We start from the raw sequence: 18,237 nt of genomic DNA, 5'->3' as shown, positions 1-18,237 counted from the left end.
GCTCACACGAGTTTCCGTTATATGGCTCGAGAGAGAGCTTTCTGTTTATATGCTCGTATGAGCATTCCCAAATATGAATTGACGGATTTCAGATTTGTACACTTCAAGTGTACTACCTATGTATCCATTGATATTTCAAATAATACAACAGGCAAAGTTCCGACATAAGATAATAAGAACTTGAGATGAATTATTATGGAAATGTACTTGAAAAATACATGGATATGATTGTACATGTTATATGGTTGCATGATGTGGAAAGCATAAGGAAAGTTTGATAATGGTTGAGCTCATACATATTTATTGATATTTATTTGGAATTTATGACTAACATGATTATTGAGGATATGTGTTTAGGCTTTTGGCCAAGTTATTTGGAATATGTTTTGTGTGCTTACATTTAATGTGATTAAATGGTAAGTTAAATTCCATGTTATACGAACTTACTAAGCATTAAATGTTTACTCTGTTTCATTTCCTCTGTTTTATAATAATTTGGAAGCTCGCTGGATTGGAAACTTGGCGGAGATATCTCACACTGTCCATTGGCTCACTTTGGTATAAATAATAAACTAATTTTAGTTATAATGGCATGTATAGGTTATTTAGCCAATATTGGCATGTAAATGTTTTGGTTGTAACTAGCCATTGAAATGGCTTATGTTTGGTATATTATTATGTGTATATAAGTGGATTTATCATGTTTTAAGTATGAGCTTGATTATGCATAAGTTCATTTGATTAATTAAGTAAATATAAACATTAGGTAAACATGATAATAAATTGTCATCTGAAGTGCCTAAGAGCACATTGGATGTATGTGGTAATATGTCATGTTTAAGGCATAATTTGGCTTGATTTGAGTGTCTTGAGTTGGTTGTTGAATGTGTTTAAATGTTAATGTAGGTGGAAGATAAATTGGGTGAGAAATATGGGCTTGGAAATAGGTTATTTCTGTCCAAACGGGTAGAGACACGGACGTGTGTCTCAGCCATGTGTGACACACGACCTAACACATGGGTGTGTGGTTCGGCCGTGTGTCCCCTGCATCTTAAAATTTTCAAAAGAGAATGCTCAGTATTGATCACACGGCCTGGCACACGGGCATATGGCTTGGTCGTGTGACCCTTGCACCATTTAATGCAAATTTTCATGTTCACACGACCTAGCACACGAGCGTGCGACTTAGCCGTGTGACCCAAGTCAGAAAGTTACATGGGTACGGACACGGGCTCAGACACGACCATGTACCCTATTTCTAATACCTATAAGGCCTGAGACACGAGCATGTCTTTTGACCGTGTGAGCCACACGGCCTAGCCACATGGGCTTGTGTCCTCTGCACCTTGGAAAATTTTTGAGATTTTGCGAAAAATTCTCTGAGCTCCCGATTTAGTCCCGACATGTTTGTAATACATATTTTAGGCCTAAAGGGTTCATATAAGGGACTTTATGGCCGATTTCTGGTATGTATATTGTATGATTTGAAATGTTTATTATCTGATCTGTAAACTTTGATAATGCTCCATAACCCTGTTCCAACGACGGATTCGGGTTAGGGGTGTTACAATCTCTTTCTGAAATAAATGACTAGAGGGGAAGTGATCTAATGCCTTTTGAATATCGTTCAACGATCTCATGAGATGCCGCTTATGGGTACCCAAAAAGCCATACACATTCCTGTTCCAAGCTTTAACAAAAGAAGCAAAATTATTCAAGGAATCAACCATATTACCTGCAAAGTTCCACTTCTCTCTGACAAAGGTGGAAAGTTTATTATGCTACGTCCATCCTACTAGAAATCTGAAAGGTCTTCCTTTAGCCATACTAAGGTCAGGTCTAGTAAACAGTAAGAGAGGTAGATGATCAGACTTAATCTGAGTGAGATGTTGGACTAAACACTGCGGGAAAGTTGACATCCATTCGTCATTAGCTAAAGCCCCAATCTAATCTGACAAAAGTACCACCTCGTTGCCAAGTGTAAGAGGGTCCGCTATACCCTAAGTCCTACAACTCACAAGAATCAACAAAATTACCAAATAACTCACAGCACTTACCTACGGTAAAAGGACTTCTCTTATCCTCGGGTGATAGAATAGCATTGAAATCTCCCATAATTAACCAACGAGTAGATTGAATTTGGGTTACAGATTTTAACCCCTCCTAAAGAAACTTTTGTTTTGACCTGTCTGGACTGCCATACACAAATGAGATAAGAAAAGACTTGTTAGGAATAAGATTATTAACATGAAGAAGAATAAATTGGGGATGACTTCGAATGATTTAAATTCAAACAGAATCCTTCCATCCCACCCAGATACCACCTAAAAAACCAATGGCTTTAACCCGATGAGAGTAATTAAAGCCTAGTTGCTCAATAATAAAATTAGCTTCTTTACCAATCACTCTCGGTTCTACCAAGCAAACAATATCTGGTCATAAAATTTCTACTAGCACACCCTTGACAATTCTGTGAAAAAATTTTAAGATTTGGCTTCATAACAAAAATAAACTAAATTAAGTTACAGCTAAGAAAAATAAAGTATAACAAACCCCAAATATCAAAAATAGAATTCATAAGGAGCAATAAAACGGTAAGTTTCAGCCTCAATGTCCAGGAAGATTAACCCCCTCCTGCTGTTCATCATTTCTAGTAAAATCCCCAGAATCAAATTTGGCTTTAGAGAACATCGAGATGCTCTTTGCTAGTTGTTCCATAGATTCCTTCAACAAAACACGTTGAGATCCAGAGGATTTGAAGCGAGTATTACTACCATGAAGAATTTTATTATGTTTTTTTAGTAATACCTCTTCCTCTATTTCGAATCGAAAAACCCCACCAGAATCGAAACTAAAGAATTATTTAAATAAGGAACACTATTTTTGTTTTTGAAATTTTTATTCTCAAGAAAGATCACCACTAAATGCTTGCCAGAATCGAGGCTACCCATTTCCACCACCACTTTGTCTATGTCACACCCATCTATTGTCAAGGTTTGACGATAGGCTGAAAACTCAACCTTCGACATAGAGGGCCACCCCTGTATTGGAATCGCTTAGCACTCTTGTTGTTGCTAGGGTTCAACTGCAGCTACCAGTAGCAAGAAAGCTTTACTGGGCCATTACTTCCTGTCCAGGCTAATCCATCAGACCCCAGGCCTAATTAGCCGAAATATCCCTTAGGCCCAAACACTTAGTAAACTCTTCTAAATTCTTTAAGTTTTCATTAATGCTGTTAAGGACTAAACTGGATCCCACTCTTGGTCCAGCATTTTCTTTGATCACTGAGCCTAGTCCAGTTTTAGAGCCCACCTCCTTAAGCTTGCCTTTATTATTATTTTTACTTAATTCTATCTGACTATTATGTTGGGGACCAATTTCCTTCCTGTGCTGGTTTTCATTTATAATTTCTTAGAACGCCGAAAATCAAACAAATCTCTATCATAAATTTCTTTGTTTAAATCATTATTATTTAAGGCCCTAAAATGGGATCCTTCCTTTTCCCTCTCTTGATTTCCAAAGGATTTCTTCAGATTCTTTCTAAATTTCCGCCTTGATTTACTTTCTACAATCATTCACGGCTTGTAATTCTTGTCCTTCTTCACCGATCCTTCTACGACCATATTTTGATTTTTCGGTATCGTTTCAGACGAGTCAACTTTCTTTTCAACTGTGGGACCAGAATTTCTAAAGGTACAAAGGTTATCCACATGACCATACCTTCCACAGTGAAAGCAAATTGTAGATAAAGATTCATATTCCACCTTTTGTGATCGACCATTGATCAAGATTTGGGAAACCAATAGCTTTTCCAAATTAACATAAACCACCATTCTAGTAAAACGTCCCTTTGCCCTACTATCGGTGTTCATATCTAACTTGACCAATTTTCCAACCATTTCCCCAATCTCTGTAATGATTTTACAATTGTACAAGTAACCAGGTAAGCCAAGAAATCTGATCCATGCCATCACAACACTTGGGAAAGCCTGTGCAGGGTCAAAGGCCAACGTCCAAGGTTGAACAGTCAAATATTGACCAAATATGGTCCAAGGACCTTCAAAAAGGGCCTTTTTGCAATCCAGCTTGTTTTGAAATTTGACTAGGAAATAACCATTTTCAATATCCATCATGTGCAAACGTGTTGAGGGTTTCCACATGTTATGAATTTTATTCTGCAAAACTGAAAATCCAATGTTACAACCTAGAAGTTTTAAAATCATAGTATTATCCATACCCTGAATGAGGATTTGGTGAATCCTGTTCGAGAAGGTTATAAAAGGCACACCATTCACAAATGTCTTCTGAATATCCCCTTCCAAAATATCAATAACTTTCTTTTCTTCCGAACCGTTGAAGACGTCCTTTGAAGAATGGCCGAAGAGCTTATCTCTCCAAGGGGTAGGTTGATCCGAGGACAGATCAATCATCATGTCGTTACTCGTATCCTCCTCTTTATCTCTAAATCGAACCTTTTTAGGTATCAACTGCTCCATAATGAATTTTTCAGAACCAAAATTTTCACAGAGAGAAGACATATAAAATATTAATTCTAAGTATCGTTGCTTAATAACAAAGTGATTTTTTTCTTAGCTCAGGACGTAGATGTAAAAGATTATGTAATAAATGTATTGATAAAAACTAATATAGCAAATAAATGAGACTTTGGTTATAATGATAAAACTAACATATTAAACATTATAGTGTTTAAAGTTTAAATTTTATTAGTCGATTCAGTCTTAACTCGATCAGCACAAGAAGACGTGGGTACAAGTGCACTAAAGCGCATTATCCTCTCATTTAAAGGTTAAGGAGGGGCTATGGGTAATTTTAAGCATTATATCAAAAAAATCTAAATTTTACATAAAATATATAATACCCACATTTTTTTGTGAATTTGAAAACAGTTTTGCAAATATTTATCTATAAAACATAATAAAGTATGACACATGTAAGCACTGTAGATGTGCTTACCTCATCTCCTGTTTATGATTTTAACACCAACGACCTTAATCCAACGGCCCATCGTCATTCAAGGCACGTTTTAATGCAGATCAACGGCTACTTTTAGCCATGAGCACTAACTAAACATTTTGGTTTGTTTCCAAAAACAGCACCTCATCTTTTAGTGGTACAATTGCGATTATAAGCCCCACATTTCCCAACTTTAGTGATTATGCTTAACCACATAATTAAACTTTCTATTTTTAAACCTTTTACGAATTAGTCTATACCCCATTCATAAATCCTATTTCATTCTCAATTCATCGTTATTCTTTAGTATTATACAATTAAACCAAAAGAAGCCAGGGAGGGAGAGGAATGAAAGAGTAAAGAGAGGACGAAATTTAAGGAAAAAATGGTAAAATTTCTCTTCGGTCCCTCTTAATTTCAATATTGAGCAAATTGAACCCTCTAAAAAGAGAGCAATTTAGTCCCTATTAATTTTGAAAGTGAGCAACTAAGGATAATCAATCATAACGTGCACTTTTTTCTATCAATTTATCCTCTTTTCGATTGGTATAATGATAAATTCAACCTTTAATGTTTATAAATTATGTCATTTTAGTCCTAAATCTAAAAAAATTCAGCCTCATTGGATATCAACAATTTAGAATAAAGACCAAATTAATTGAATGTGTCAAAATTAAGATAAAATTAATAGAATGTTAAACATTAAGAGTTATTATATAATCAAAATTATATGAATTATTTATATGTGCATTCGAGATGTATGTGTATATATATAATGTTTATATTATTTATTTTTAATTTTATGTCGTGTTTTAGTTATTATTTTTAAATTACTTCTGTGTTCATCGTTTCAATTCATTTCATATTTTACATAATTTGTTATAATTATTTGAATTTAATAAAAAATATTTATGTAATATATTAAAATATAAAAAATGATAGAATTAAAGTATCATCCATATCCATTATAATTCATGGAGACAAATTCTTTCAGTGTCCATGGTTGCACTTACTAACCACGTCAATTAACCGTTAGATTTGAATATTCATTCATAAATTGATTTATGTTTCTTGATTAGTGTGCAAAATTTTGTTTTATTTATTTTTATGGAATAATATATGATGTGCCAAGTCTCATGCACTATCATTGAATAATAATATGACTCGTCATCATTAAATGAAATTAAAAAAAAATTATGGAGAACTTATAAAAAACACTAATAATTTTATTTAAACATAATTAAATACTAATTAATTATAACTATTATAAATAAGTATTGATAATTCTCATATTTATGGTTTAGGATCTCAAATTTATGATTTTAATATTTATTTATAATTAATTATTATTTTATTATGTTTAAATAAATTTCTTAATATTTATTTATAAGTACTCACTACTTTCAAATGATACATCGAAGATTTTGATCTATTCACTAGAAAATACAGATCATTGCTGATTTTAATGTTTAAATGATTCATATACACTTACTTTACTTTATAAATCTATTTAAAATTTTACCTAATACTGAATTATTATATATTTAATTTTATAGTTAAAAATAATTTAATAAAATTTAGTTTAAACTTAATAAGTATTAAATAAATTGCATAATTTTTTAAATCCTAGGCGTACGCGGGGTGGAGATGCTAGTTTCAATCTTAAATTGGAAAAAAAAAATTACTTGGGAGTTTTAGATTCATATATTAATATTATAACAAAATTAACACCAAATATCAACCACTAAAAACTTTAGGTACTGATAATGCTGAGATGAACTAAACTATCCAAATACAACTGACTGAAACCATAGAAGTTAACTGAAATTACATACTGTAATCCCTCAAACAAATGGAAATCTTGGCCTATAATATAACAAAGCTAATTTATAGTCTAAGTAAGATTAGTGACATAAAACCTTGGTGTGGCACAGTCCTTGTATAGCATGCTTTTCACAACATTCAAGGCTTCATCCCCATATCCTTCAAGTTCAACCCACTTGGGAGAAAGTTCTATTATATTCCTCTATGTAGTCTGACCTGAAAAGGATTCAAATGTTAATTCATGTTATATTGAAATTTTACAGCCTAGTTCTTTGGCGGCGGTGTCGAGAAAATGTATAGGCATTCCTCTTGCAAGCTGACTATGAGCTTCCCACGTTAAGCACTTCTCGATATCAGTATGCCAGTCAATGACACTGATACTGAAATAAGGACCATGGATACCATTTATTTCCAGCTTAGGATTTGATTGCAGAATATTGCGAAGTACCGATATGCTGAGAGCACGAACGTGTGCACTTGGATGAGAAAGACATCGAGTTGTAGCTGGCAGACGACACTGCATGAATTGACACATTAAAGATCACATCACCATAGATCTTGCAGGCATGTTTTAACTTGAACCTTTAAGAGTATATCGAAAATTGACTATGCCGAAAAGGGCATTTGCTCACCTTTAACAGGTTTGAAAGTCCATCCACGACAGCCAGTCCCGATTCCCCCCACTCTAGTACTGGCTGAACTGCTCTAGCTGTTGCTTCCAGCAGCTGCCATTTTTAGATAAAAACCACATTAATGAAGCTTTAAGATAAAACCGAATGCATTCGACTTCAGAGTATCACAAATGCTCAATTAAAAAGACACGGTCATTGGTGAATGACTATCTATAAGAGACGATAGTAAGAAAGACAGTACCTCGAGTTGCGGTAAAGTGCAAGCTTCCCCATCTACGAGCATTCCATCAGTGGCACGTAGAAGCAAATCAGAGGCACTTGCTACAATTACCAATGATTCCGGGATATCATGATTTCTCATTAGTTCCACTATCAACTTTACAATCCGCTGGTTGATTCTCCACATCTTCTGACCTTGATCATCATTTTTGGCAATCCATGGCTGCAATTCCCTATCCGCCTGACAAGAAAACAAGGCCATAAAAGTGACCAAACAAATAGAGAAACTAAAGTAAAACAGCTAGACAATAAGGCAATTTATGGCTGCTGATTTGGACACCATCCAGATTATGAATCATTGTAGACTTTTACAAAAAACATAGGGAGTTCAAGTCAGCAGCGATAAAGAAAGCTGATGTTCTCAAGAAGAACAAAATTTGGACCTGAAGAACAACTGCAGTTGCTGCTTTTGCCGGAGATGCTGATACGACATTGCACAATGCATCAACCACCTAATACCATCCGAGTAGGGTAGTCAGAAAAATATATCTCCATGAAATCATAAAGATGAATTTACAATGAAAAGATGACTTTGTCAACTGTTATGCACTCTCTCATTAGTCTCAACTAAAATAATACCACAGGAAGCATGAAAAGTATCGGATTACCTGTCTCCATCCCTGTTGGGCAGAAGTGCTTTCGGCACTGGGTTGTGTTTCAGGGGCTGCTATCAGTTTGTGCCACAATAGTGAAACAACAGAGAAACATAACTCTTGCTTCTCCACAAGCACGGATCTTAGAAGAATTTGTGCACTGCAATGGAATCCTAAGTGCCTATCCTTTGTAAGAAAATTGGCCAAATCCGAGGCATCTAATGGGAAACTTTCTACACTTTTTCCCGTGGAATTTCCTAAGCCTTCATCTGATGTTAACACCATCTGACATCTGAGATTATTGGCTGAATGAATTGAATCTTCATATTCTGAAGAAGATACTCGCAGAGGATCCCAGCAAGCAGTATTTGTACGCTTGCATTGTGTTCTGCTATCAAAACAAACAGGTGCATATATCAATTGTGCTTCTAAAGGTTCAGCCTTGTCAACGATGGACGCAACTGCCTTGCTGTGAATGTCAATGAGATTGTATAACGATGATGCCCTAGTGTAAATTTCATTGTCCCACTTGCATCGCATTAGGACAGAGAGCGCATGCATACAAGCCTTTGACTGTCTAAATAGTTCAGAAACATGAGCGGCAACCATAGCTGCAGCAACTATTTCATTCGAACTATAAGTCCATGAGGTGCCAACAGAAGACGGCTTCAGTGAAAAGAGTGCCTCTAAAATCGCTAAGATTCTGCGAGTATGATGAATAGCTGAGTCAATACCATGTCCATACTCTATAGAAGATCCATTTACTTTGTTATGCCTGGGTTTAGCTTGAACATTTTTAGCGATCAAATGAGTATTTCCGCTTGTAACCAAGGGGAATAACTGAAGCTCACAGGCAAGAGCACAGACAGCAGCAAGCACATAAGAATCGAATGCAGATACAGGCCCTTGATTTTTTGTTTTTCTAGGTTTTATGTCTCTCAGCTTTTCAAATTGCGCCGGCGACTCCTCAATGCTCTCATCAGGAGGATAACTTTCCTCGCTTCTCGGTCTCTTAATCCCATGGAACTGAGCTTCATGGCTAACGCACACAGTTAAAACGACAAAAAGCAGGCGAGAAGCAAGCTCCACTGAAGCACACGATTCTAAAAAGAGGGAATGAACCATTGTACGAAGCTCTGCCACAGCAAGATTCTTTAAGGCAGAACCCATGCTGTATCTTGTTTTTCTGGTTTGCTCCCTGGAGTATTCAGGAGGAAAAGTTCTCTGTAGAATAGCTTCAACAGTGGCCACAAATATCTTCATGAGACACGCTTCAGAAGGACTTCCACGTGGAAGGTATTCAAGGACCTTAAGAAGAGGTATGTATAGGTTCCATGATAGTATGGGAGGCTGCAATGGGGTTGCAACAATTATATCCGGAAGATCAACAGCTGAAGAGCTCAAGGGAATCAGGCCATAAGCGGCTTCCCATATTGTACATATTCTCCACTCCACTTCTGGTCCGTGAGCACAAAGCATTGATGCAATACCTTGGGCGGTAGCTTCAATAGTTGCTTCAGCAGCAGGCACCTCTATCTGATTAACAATATTTTGAGATAAATTTTCAATACTTGTGATCATGCATATTGTATGTAAATGCATACGACAGGCTTCATATCAAGTGGAAGGTAATATGCAAAATTTTGAAGTTGACCACTAATACCTGCTTCCTATAACACGAAATATAACCACCAGAAGGTTCATGTTGAACTGCCACTCCCTCAACTTGTCTTAATGGAGGAAAGAGCAGTGCAGGCTGTGACAGTATACGAAAAAGTAAAGCTGCGGCAGCATCAGCGGCAATACCCACTCTCATAGACATTGCAGTCCCGATTGCACGCAGAAAATGCAAATGCATCCAATTTCGAGGAAGCTACATCAAAATCCAGTAAGAGCAATTTGCTAAGAACTATATGAAATCATGTTTGATGCCAGAAGGCATCATTTTATATTCAAATATATGCAGTGAAAAGCGTTTCACTCACCCTTATACCAGTTGCATAGTCTTCAGCTGCCCGAAGGAGTTCCACAAGCTGTACAGCAGCATCAAGTGCATCTGGGGCCCATGATGGTGGTGCTTCTAGAAGTCCAAGAAGAAGTCTTTGGGTGGCACTTGGAGTTGCAATGGCATAGTACCTAATTAGGAGGGAGAAAAAAATACATCATGACGGACACTTATACTAGCAGCTAAACATGTCAGGCATTCATCAATAAGATAAACTCCTTCAAAACTTTCAATCAAGATCTACTTTCCCGATATAAATTCGGGAGTGCTTCACTCAATGCCCTGTATGCATGGCAAACCACAGTACTTACAAGATATGACCATGGACACCTACTATAGAACAAATATACTTAAGCAATGTTGTTTGAGAGCTCTTAAAGTTTCAGGGCTCTACCGATGAAATAATCGAGCATATGGTTCAAGAGCTGGCAGCCCAGCAACTAGATGCTCATCCAAAGCTGTTGTTGGTGGAGGAAGTAGAAGTGCAGGAACTGCTGCAGCTGTTAAAGTAGCAGTCTCGTAGCGTGCAACCTCCTCATCGCATACACTTAAAATGACACCAGCACCATTAGCAACTGCCCATCTTGGAGTTGATGGCATGAGCTGAGGGTGCTTTCCAGATCCACGAATAGAAGCTATTAGAAAACAGTAGTCAAGTAATGAGTCCTCAGGCCTAAAATATATTGTTATGCATTCCAGGAAGCAAAATCATGTAATACATTCCAGCCAAAATATTTAACTGACCAGTCATAGGCGGCCTGAGGTCTCCAGCAGCATATTTACCCATAACACCACTGCACCTGTTAATAAAGGACTACCGGCTTCAGTAATAAGCACATAAAAGTGGGATCCATTCATAGGATGTATCACACAAAAGCTTTTAAATTCAATGATAGTTATATGATAAATTGAACTACTATCTAGGCACTTCTTAGAGAGGCCTTATAACTCAGAAGCACTCCCACTATTCAAGCCTCAGCAAAAAGTTTAGTGCAAAAACGGTGTTACGCTAATGCTCACATTGTAACTGATCATGGTGTTTACGCAACGTATTAAATGCTATAAAATTGTCAACCAGTAATATCTGAAAAACTAAAAAAGCTACTCAAGGTGGCCGGTTGGAAATGGCATCCTAAGCATGTATGCATCCATATGCATGTATCTACCGGCAAAATGACAGTTAATCAACAAATGTGGTCTTCCAACCTGTTTATTTCTTGAAGTTAGAAGCATTCTATAAGGTTTATTAGAGCACAAGTACTGGAATATTCAACCGTTAAAACCGCTTCTATCTTTATAGAGGCCAATTGATGTTTCAAACTAATCAAGAAAGGAAAAATACTTTGCAATAATAGAAACCGCTCACCAACGGAAGTAATCACTTCTGATGCCCAAAGGCGCTGCAAGCAATATATCAGTAATCCAGGGAGATAAAGGCCTCAAAGGCTTCCTCTCCTGTCGCACTGAAGGTATGTGAAAGGATGATTCCCCATCAGCAGATTCACTTGTTGTAGCTTGGCTGCTGCTATTGCTTCTATCTGCTTCACTATTTGGCAGTTCCGTTTTACATATTGGACGGTTGTAATGAGTCAGAATCCGCAAGATCTCTCCACATGCCAGTGCCCACTGTTCAGAATACTCATTCTGTAAAAAAGGATAAATGCCAGAGATATGTTCTCAGTCAGCCACAATGATACTTTTAAAAAAGTTAACAAAGTAGATAAAAGTAAGCATTGAGAATATTAATATAAAATAGTGTGAAGCAAAGATGATCTTCTCTACTGAACTAAAAAGAAAAAAAAAAATACCTCACTACTTGGGCAGACTAAGGAGATGAATGAAGAAAATGGAGGGGCATTCTTATCATACACAAGTGTACCATCAATGATGCATGAAATAATTGGAAGAACAACTGCATGCCCGTGTTCAGGATGGTGAAGGACAAACGTTGCTGCAAACAGATTGAGTTTAAGGAACAGGTCATTTCCCAGTTATAACTTAAATAAAAATTCATTGGATTTAAAGGTGTTATCGTAATGAACAGTGTTAAATAAAAATTCATTGGATTTAAAGGTGTTATCGTAATGAACAGTGTTACAATAGAAAAGATGAAAGAACCAATACCCAGAACATCATCAAAAAGGCGCTGTTCATCAGATGGATAGCGGTTGCGGACAAGCTGTTACAAAACAAGCAAATTTTGTTACATAAAAAACTCCCAAAACAATAAAAGAATTTCCTCCCTTGACATATAAGCAAAGAAGTTAGTGTCTTTTCCTTCCATTACCAATGGGATGTGAAATAATCATACGAAAACAAGCATACCTCAGCAATGTCCTCAGGGAATTGTTCTGATGTGAATTGACCGAAATACTCGACATATGCAGTAATTTGAACCTAAAAAAAGAGGTAACACAATGGATTATAAGAAATGATGATTTTTACCAAAGCTAATATGAAGTCATATATTCATTTATGTCACCTATTTCACCAACTTAAGTTTTCAAGTAAACCAAGCATGAAAATATAGCATGTTTAAAAAGCTTCAAAGATTCATGCAAAGAAAACCAATAACAAGACGATAGAAAATCCAAGAGAAAGAAACTAGGGTACCTCTCGATGTTGAGGGTCCTGTGGCGGAGGCCTGAACAGCGATGAGAACTGAAGGCCATCAATCCATCGCTCGGACGGATTAGCCATGTATCCTAAACAAGATGTAACCTCTGAAATATACCCTTTCGAACCAACCAGCGGACCAATCAACAGCAAGACACACACACCCCCCAAAACCTGAGCTTCCACTCTGCAACCTCTACCAATCAAGAATCAATATTTCATAATTCAACATCCCCAGCCGGTTCAGCCCACGGATTCCCACAAATATGTAAGTGATATCAATTGAAGAACACAAAAAGTATTGAATCAACAAGAGAAACTATATTTCATCTCTCTCTCTTTCTCTCTTAAAAGGATTGGAAATTTACAACAGTATGATTAGTCGTCTCTGCCTCTCACTGTCGATTACTGTTTAACTAATATTCAGAAAATCTGTTCTTCTCTGCAAAAACAAATTGAAAGTAAAAATCAGATACTATTACAAAAAAAATACAGAGAAAAATTATCTAAAAAAAATAAGATTCAAAAACAGCAAATCACTTGAAAATGGATTAGTATGCAAGCCAAGAACACTGCATCACGATACAGCTACCTAAATCTTTAGATAAAAATACCATAAACCATCAAACTAACAAAAAAACCAAGACTAAATCCCAAAACCCATTTTTTATAAGAACATGTATATTTTAAAAAAATACATAAACAGAAATGAAAAACTCAAAATTTAGAGAAAAAAAAAAGGAGGATTTGGAAGCTAACAAACAAACCTGGGCTTTGTTTATCAGATGCTAAAATTTTGCTGATTTAATCTAAGATTTAACTCACTAAAAAATAATATTAGTGCATATAAAATAATGAAAAAAGAAAAAGAAAATTGGTTTGAAATTTGAGTGGTTTTGCTGGGGAAAAATTTTAAGAGGTGGTAGAGAAAATATTTGATATGGGTGAGAAGGAAGAGATCTTTAGATGGCTGTTGGCTTCAGATTGGTGATGATGTGGCATTGATATTTTCCTCTAGCCTCACAACCTTTCTATGTCATATCACATGAATCCACCATGCATTACATCAGATTAACATGCATACATGCATAACATCCATTTAAGCATGAGCAACTTCAACTAGTGTGATAAGTAAAACAAAGGCTTAATGACGGAAAAAGTCCTCGAACTTTTTCAAAAGAAGCAATTAAGCTATTGCTTTCTTTTTCATTCAATTTGATACTTAAACTTTTAAAATAGATCAAAAAGGCCTGTAAATTTTTTTAAAAAAAGCAATTAAGCCCTTTTTTTTTACACTCAATTCGGTACTTAAACTTTCAAAATGCATAAAAAGGCTTTCAAATTTTTTCAAAAAATACAATTAATCTCGTACTTTTTTTACTTAATCGGGTACTTAAATTGTCAAAATGCATCAAAAAAGACCATTTAATGTTAACTTTAACAATTGACTGTTAAAGTTAACCGCCCTTAATTTTTTTAGTTAAAGCCACCACATATCACAACCACGACATGTCATGTGGTAAAAAAATATAAAAATAAAAAATTATTAAAATTTATAAAAATTATAAAAATTATTAAAAATTAGAAAGAATTTAAAAAATTGTAAAAAATTATAAAAAAGGTTTTAAAATTTTATAAAAATCATAAAAAATATATAAAATATATAGAAATATAGAAAAATTATAAAATTTTATAAAGTCATAAGAAAATTATGAAAACTGTAAAGAAATGTAAAATTCGTAAATAAAATTATAAAAATTATCGTACCAAAAGAAGCATTTTATAATTTTTCTATAACTTTTATTAATTTTTATTTTTTATCATTTTCGGCCACATTTCATAATATGTTGTCAACAGTTAAAGTTTTATACATTTTATAAACTTTTTCCTAATTTTAAATATTTTTTATATTTTCATTAAAATTTAATAATTTTTTAAATTTTATTGATTTTTATTTTTATAATTTTTTTGCTACATGTCACATTGTAGTTTGACACGATGTGGCTTTAACTGAAAAATTAGAGGCAGTTAACTTTAACGGTTAATTGTTAAAGTTAACGGTTAAATGGTCTTTTTTATGCATTTTGACAGTTTAAATACTCAATCAAGCGTAAAAAAAAGGGTTAATTGCTTTTTTTTTAATTTGAGAGTTTTTTTATGCATTTTGAGAGTTCAAGTACCCAATTGAATGAAAAAAAAAAGAAAAAAAAGAGAAAAACTTAATTACTTTTTTTTGAAAAAATTTGAAATCTTTTTATACTCTTAAACCTAAAATAAAAAGAAAAATTAAATATGCTGCACATGCTATATTTTTTTGAAATTTAAAATTTCATTCTTATATTTTAGTTTCGAGATAATGAGTTTATGTACTTTTTCATTTGAAAATTTTAGTCTCTTCATCCAATTTTCCATTAAAAGTTGGTGATGTTGCAAATATAAAAAAAGGTAAAATAATTTTTTAGTCATTAACATTTATAGTTTTTGTTAATTTGTTCTTATGTTTTTAAAAGTAGATGAAAATTTATAAAAAAAATTAAAAGTTATAATTTTTTGTATTTTTAATAAAATATTTAAAAATTATAATTATTTATTAAAAGAGAAGAGAAAAAGAATTAAAAAAAACCATCAAAATCTAAATCTAAAATCAATGGCAAGCATACTTTTCTTGCTTCGAAAGAAAAAAACCATAAAAAATTCAAATGTAAATCTAAACTATATATATATTATAATCCCAAACTTAATTTTCAATAAGAAATTCAATTTCAGATTATGCTTAGAAAAATGTAAAATTATTAAGTTTTTTTTAAATATTTGGATTTTGAATCAATTCATTTATTGATTTATTGACAATTTTTCTCTCCTAAACATCACTTTTTTCTATATTTTACTGCACAACCATTTTTTTTCCATATAAAGGTAAACTAAAAAAGAGTACATGGACTCAATGAAATATTTTTGGAATTGGACTAATGGTCGAACCAATCAAACCATTAATTCTCAATCTGATTAATTGATTAGTTTAGATAGTTCAAAGGAAATAAATTATTAAAAAATTTAAAAATTTATACAAACCAGTTCAACTGATTTTTTAGCCCAGTCAATACTAGTTCACAGGCAAGGAGGGATCCCAAATTTTATTCCAAGGGGATGAAACTTTTAAATCCGAACGACCTTTTTTAACGTAAAAAAAGTGCCTATTTTTTTGGATTTTTTTGACACTTTTTTCTTATCAAACAAATCAATTTAATTTTTTTTAAAAACATGAACGATTTAATTGTGAAAAAATTAAAAGAACAAACCACACTATATAAAATTAAATGTTTCTTTCCAATATGCAAAACAAACAAACAAACAAACTAATACAATACTAAAAATTTCATAAATACCATTATAATTCCAAAATTAAATTAACAAAACTTGGCCTTAGTCCTATTTCTCAATACTAGGCATCCTAATTGCATCATCCACTTTTTCATAAGATCAAACTCATCATTGATAGAATCTGTTGAAAATTCTCAAACTATATCTTTTTCGATGTATGCCACCAAGTAAATTGAAAGAAAACCATTCATTCTATGCAAAGCCTTGTCTTCACAATTTTCATGGCTGAAAATGCTCATTCGATTGTTGCAGTAGACACGAGAAGTGTAACACCCCTAACCCGTACCCATCGTCGGAACAGGGTTTCGGAGCATTACCAAAACATTCAGAATATTTTTCCATTAAACTACGTAAATTACTATTCATTTACCGAGATCAACCATAACGTCCCTTGATTGGGCCCTCGAGGTCCAAAACGAGCATTAGAATCGAGTCGGGATTTAATCAAGACCTTAAAGAATTTTTCGCGACTTTTCAAAATTTTTCCAATGTACAGGGCTCACAAGCTCGTGTGGTCCATGGGACACGCCCGTGTGACCCTGGGACACGCCTATGTTGGAGGCCGTGTAACTCTCTAATTTGCACACACGGCCGTGCCACACCCCCATGTGCTAGGCCATGCGGTTAATTAATTTAGTTCAAAATTAGGTGTAGGTTTCACATGGCCAAGACACAAGCCTATGTTTTAGGCCGTGTGGCACACACGGTTGAGACACACGCCCGTGTCTCTGCCCGTGTGCCCAATTCTAAGCATTCTGTTTCTCAAAATTAAGGTGCAAGGGACACCACATGCTCATGTTACTAGGCTGTGTGTCACATACGGTCTAGACACACGCCTGTGTGTTTGCCCGTGTGGACGAAATGAAGTCATTTCTAGCTTCATTTCTCACTCAAAATTTCACCCAAGACCTGCACTTGAAACACACAACCAATACCAACCATTCCAAGCATTCAAAATAGGCAATTTCATCATTTAACATAGCATACCATCACATGCATATGTGTTTGTAAACTTACCTTGGATAAACTTAGGCAATACATAACATTGATCACATATTCTTAACATATCTCATGTGTAAATATATAACATGATAATCTACTTAGTAATACCAAAATAAACCATTACTAGCCATTTCAATGGCTAGGTTACAAAATAACATTTCAAGCCACTATTGGCCAAGTTGTTTTATACATGCCATTATACTAAAGTGATTTTACTAAGTATACCCAAAATGCTAGTTGATAGTGTGATGATGCTCCAATGATCTTCCAACCTTCACGAGCTTCCGAGCACTATAAAACAGGGGAAAATAAAATGGGGTAAGCATTACATGCTTAGTAAGTTCGTATAACGGAAACTAAACTTACCAATCTTGTTTATTAAAATCTAGGCATACAAAGTTATGTTTCCATCCATTTGGCTAAATTGCCTAATCACATACATTCAATCAAACATGTTAGTCACCAAAATATCCATATCAATCAAGTAACATAGATGAGCTCATCAAGTAATATTCTTTCAAGCCATTTTCATTTCATCTGAAGATTCTCATACCATGTCAAAAGTTCTATGTCCGTTGAATCACTGAGATTCCGATAAAGGCTCAAGTAGTACACTTGCGGTGTACGATTCATTATTCCGTCAATTCTTATTGAGGTCACCCCTTAGGGCACTTAACCAATAAACACTCTCTCGAGCCACATATTGTATAACAGGATTACCAGTCCAGGCTAAATCATTTTTATAAAGTATTCTCACAAGAGCTCGATTAGGATTACCAGTCAAGGCTAAACCCTAATCATAACATATACTCGGGAGATATTATATTGGGATTACCCATCCAGGCTAAATATTTTCTATAACAAGGTCATTGGGATTACTCGTCCAAGCTAAATCTCATCCGCAACATATGTAGGACTCTATTTGTTTCGG

The 18,237-nt window shown here is 34.5% G+C and overlaps 2 protein-coding genes across 5 annotated transcripts; both read right to left on the bottom strand.

Annotated features, from left to right (window-relative positions):
* Positions 1-3,575: 3,575 nt before the first annotated feature.
* On the bottom strand, positions 3,576-4,496 carry LOC107952307 (uncharacterized). Its single transcript, XM_016887572.1, has one exon. It carries the CDS (start codon positions 4,494-4,496, stop codon positions 3,576-3,578), a length of 921 nt encoding a protein of 306 aa, XP_016743061.1.
* Positions 4,497-6,711: 2,215 nt separating this feature from the next.
* LOC107951610 (protein GIGANTEA) lies at positions 6,712-13,926 on the bottom strand. 4 transcript variants are annotated; one of them, XM_016886709.2, is made up of 16 exons: positions 13,691-13,926; positions 13,292-13,365; positions 12,921-13,110; positions 12,633-12,704; positions 12,432-12,486; positions 12,116-12,258; positions 11,674-11,951; positions 11,052-11,107; positions 10,702-10,942; positions 10,288-10,438; positions 9,966-10,175; positions 8,318-9,838; positions 8,093-8,161; positions 7,672-7,890; positions 7,431-7,523; positions 6,712-7,315 (listed from the first exon to the last, which is right to left on the bottom strand). In XM_016886709.2, exons 3-16 carry the CDS (start codon positions 13,005-13,007, stop codon positions 7,043-7,045), a joined length of 3,468 nt encoding a protein of 1,155 aa, XP_016742198.1. In that variant the 5' UTR covers positions 13,008-13,110; positions 13,292-13,365; positions 13,691-13,926; the 3' UTR covers positions 6,712-7,042. The 4 variants fall into 4 exon arrangements, with proteins under 4 accessions (XP_016742198.1, XP_040946715.1, XP_016742197.1 ...); XM_041090781.1 differs by having other exon boundaries at positions 12,921-13,117; positions 13,691-13,923; XM_016886708.2 differs by having other exon boundaries at positions 12,921-13,365; positions 13,691-13,923.
* Between the last annotated feature and the right edge of the window lie 4,311 nt (positions 13,927-18,237).

Source organism: Gossypium hirsutum, chromosome A02, assembly GCF_007990345.1.
Source record: "Gossypium hirsutum isolate 1008001.06 chromosome A02, Gossypium_hirsutum_v2.1, whole genome shotgun sequence".
Taxonomy (NCBI): domain Eukaryota; kingdom Viridiplantae; phylum Streptophyta; class Magnoliopsida; order Malvales; family Malvaceae; genus Gossypium; species Gossypium hirsutum.
This window is presented reverse-complemented; position numbering and strand designations above follow the sequence as displayed.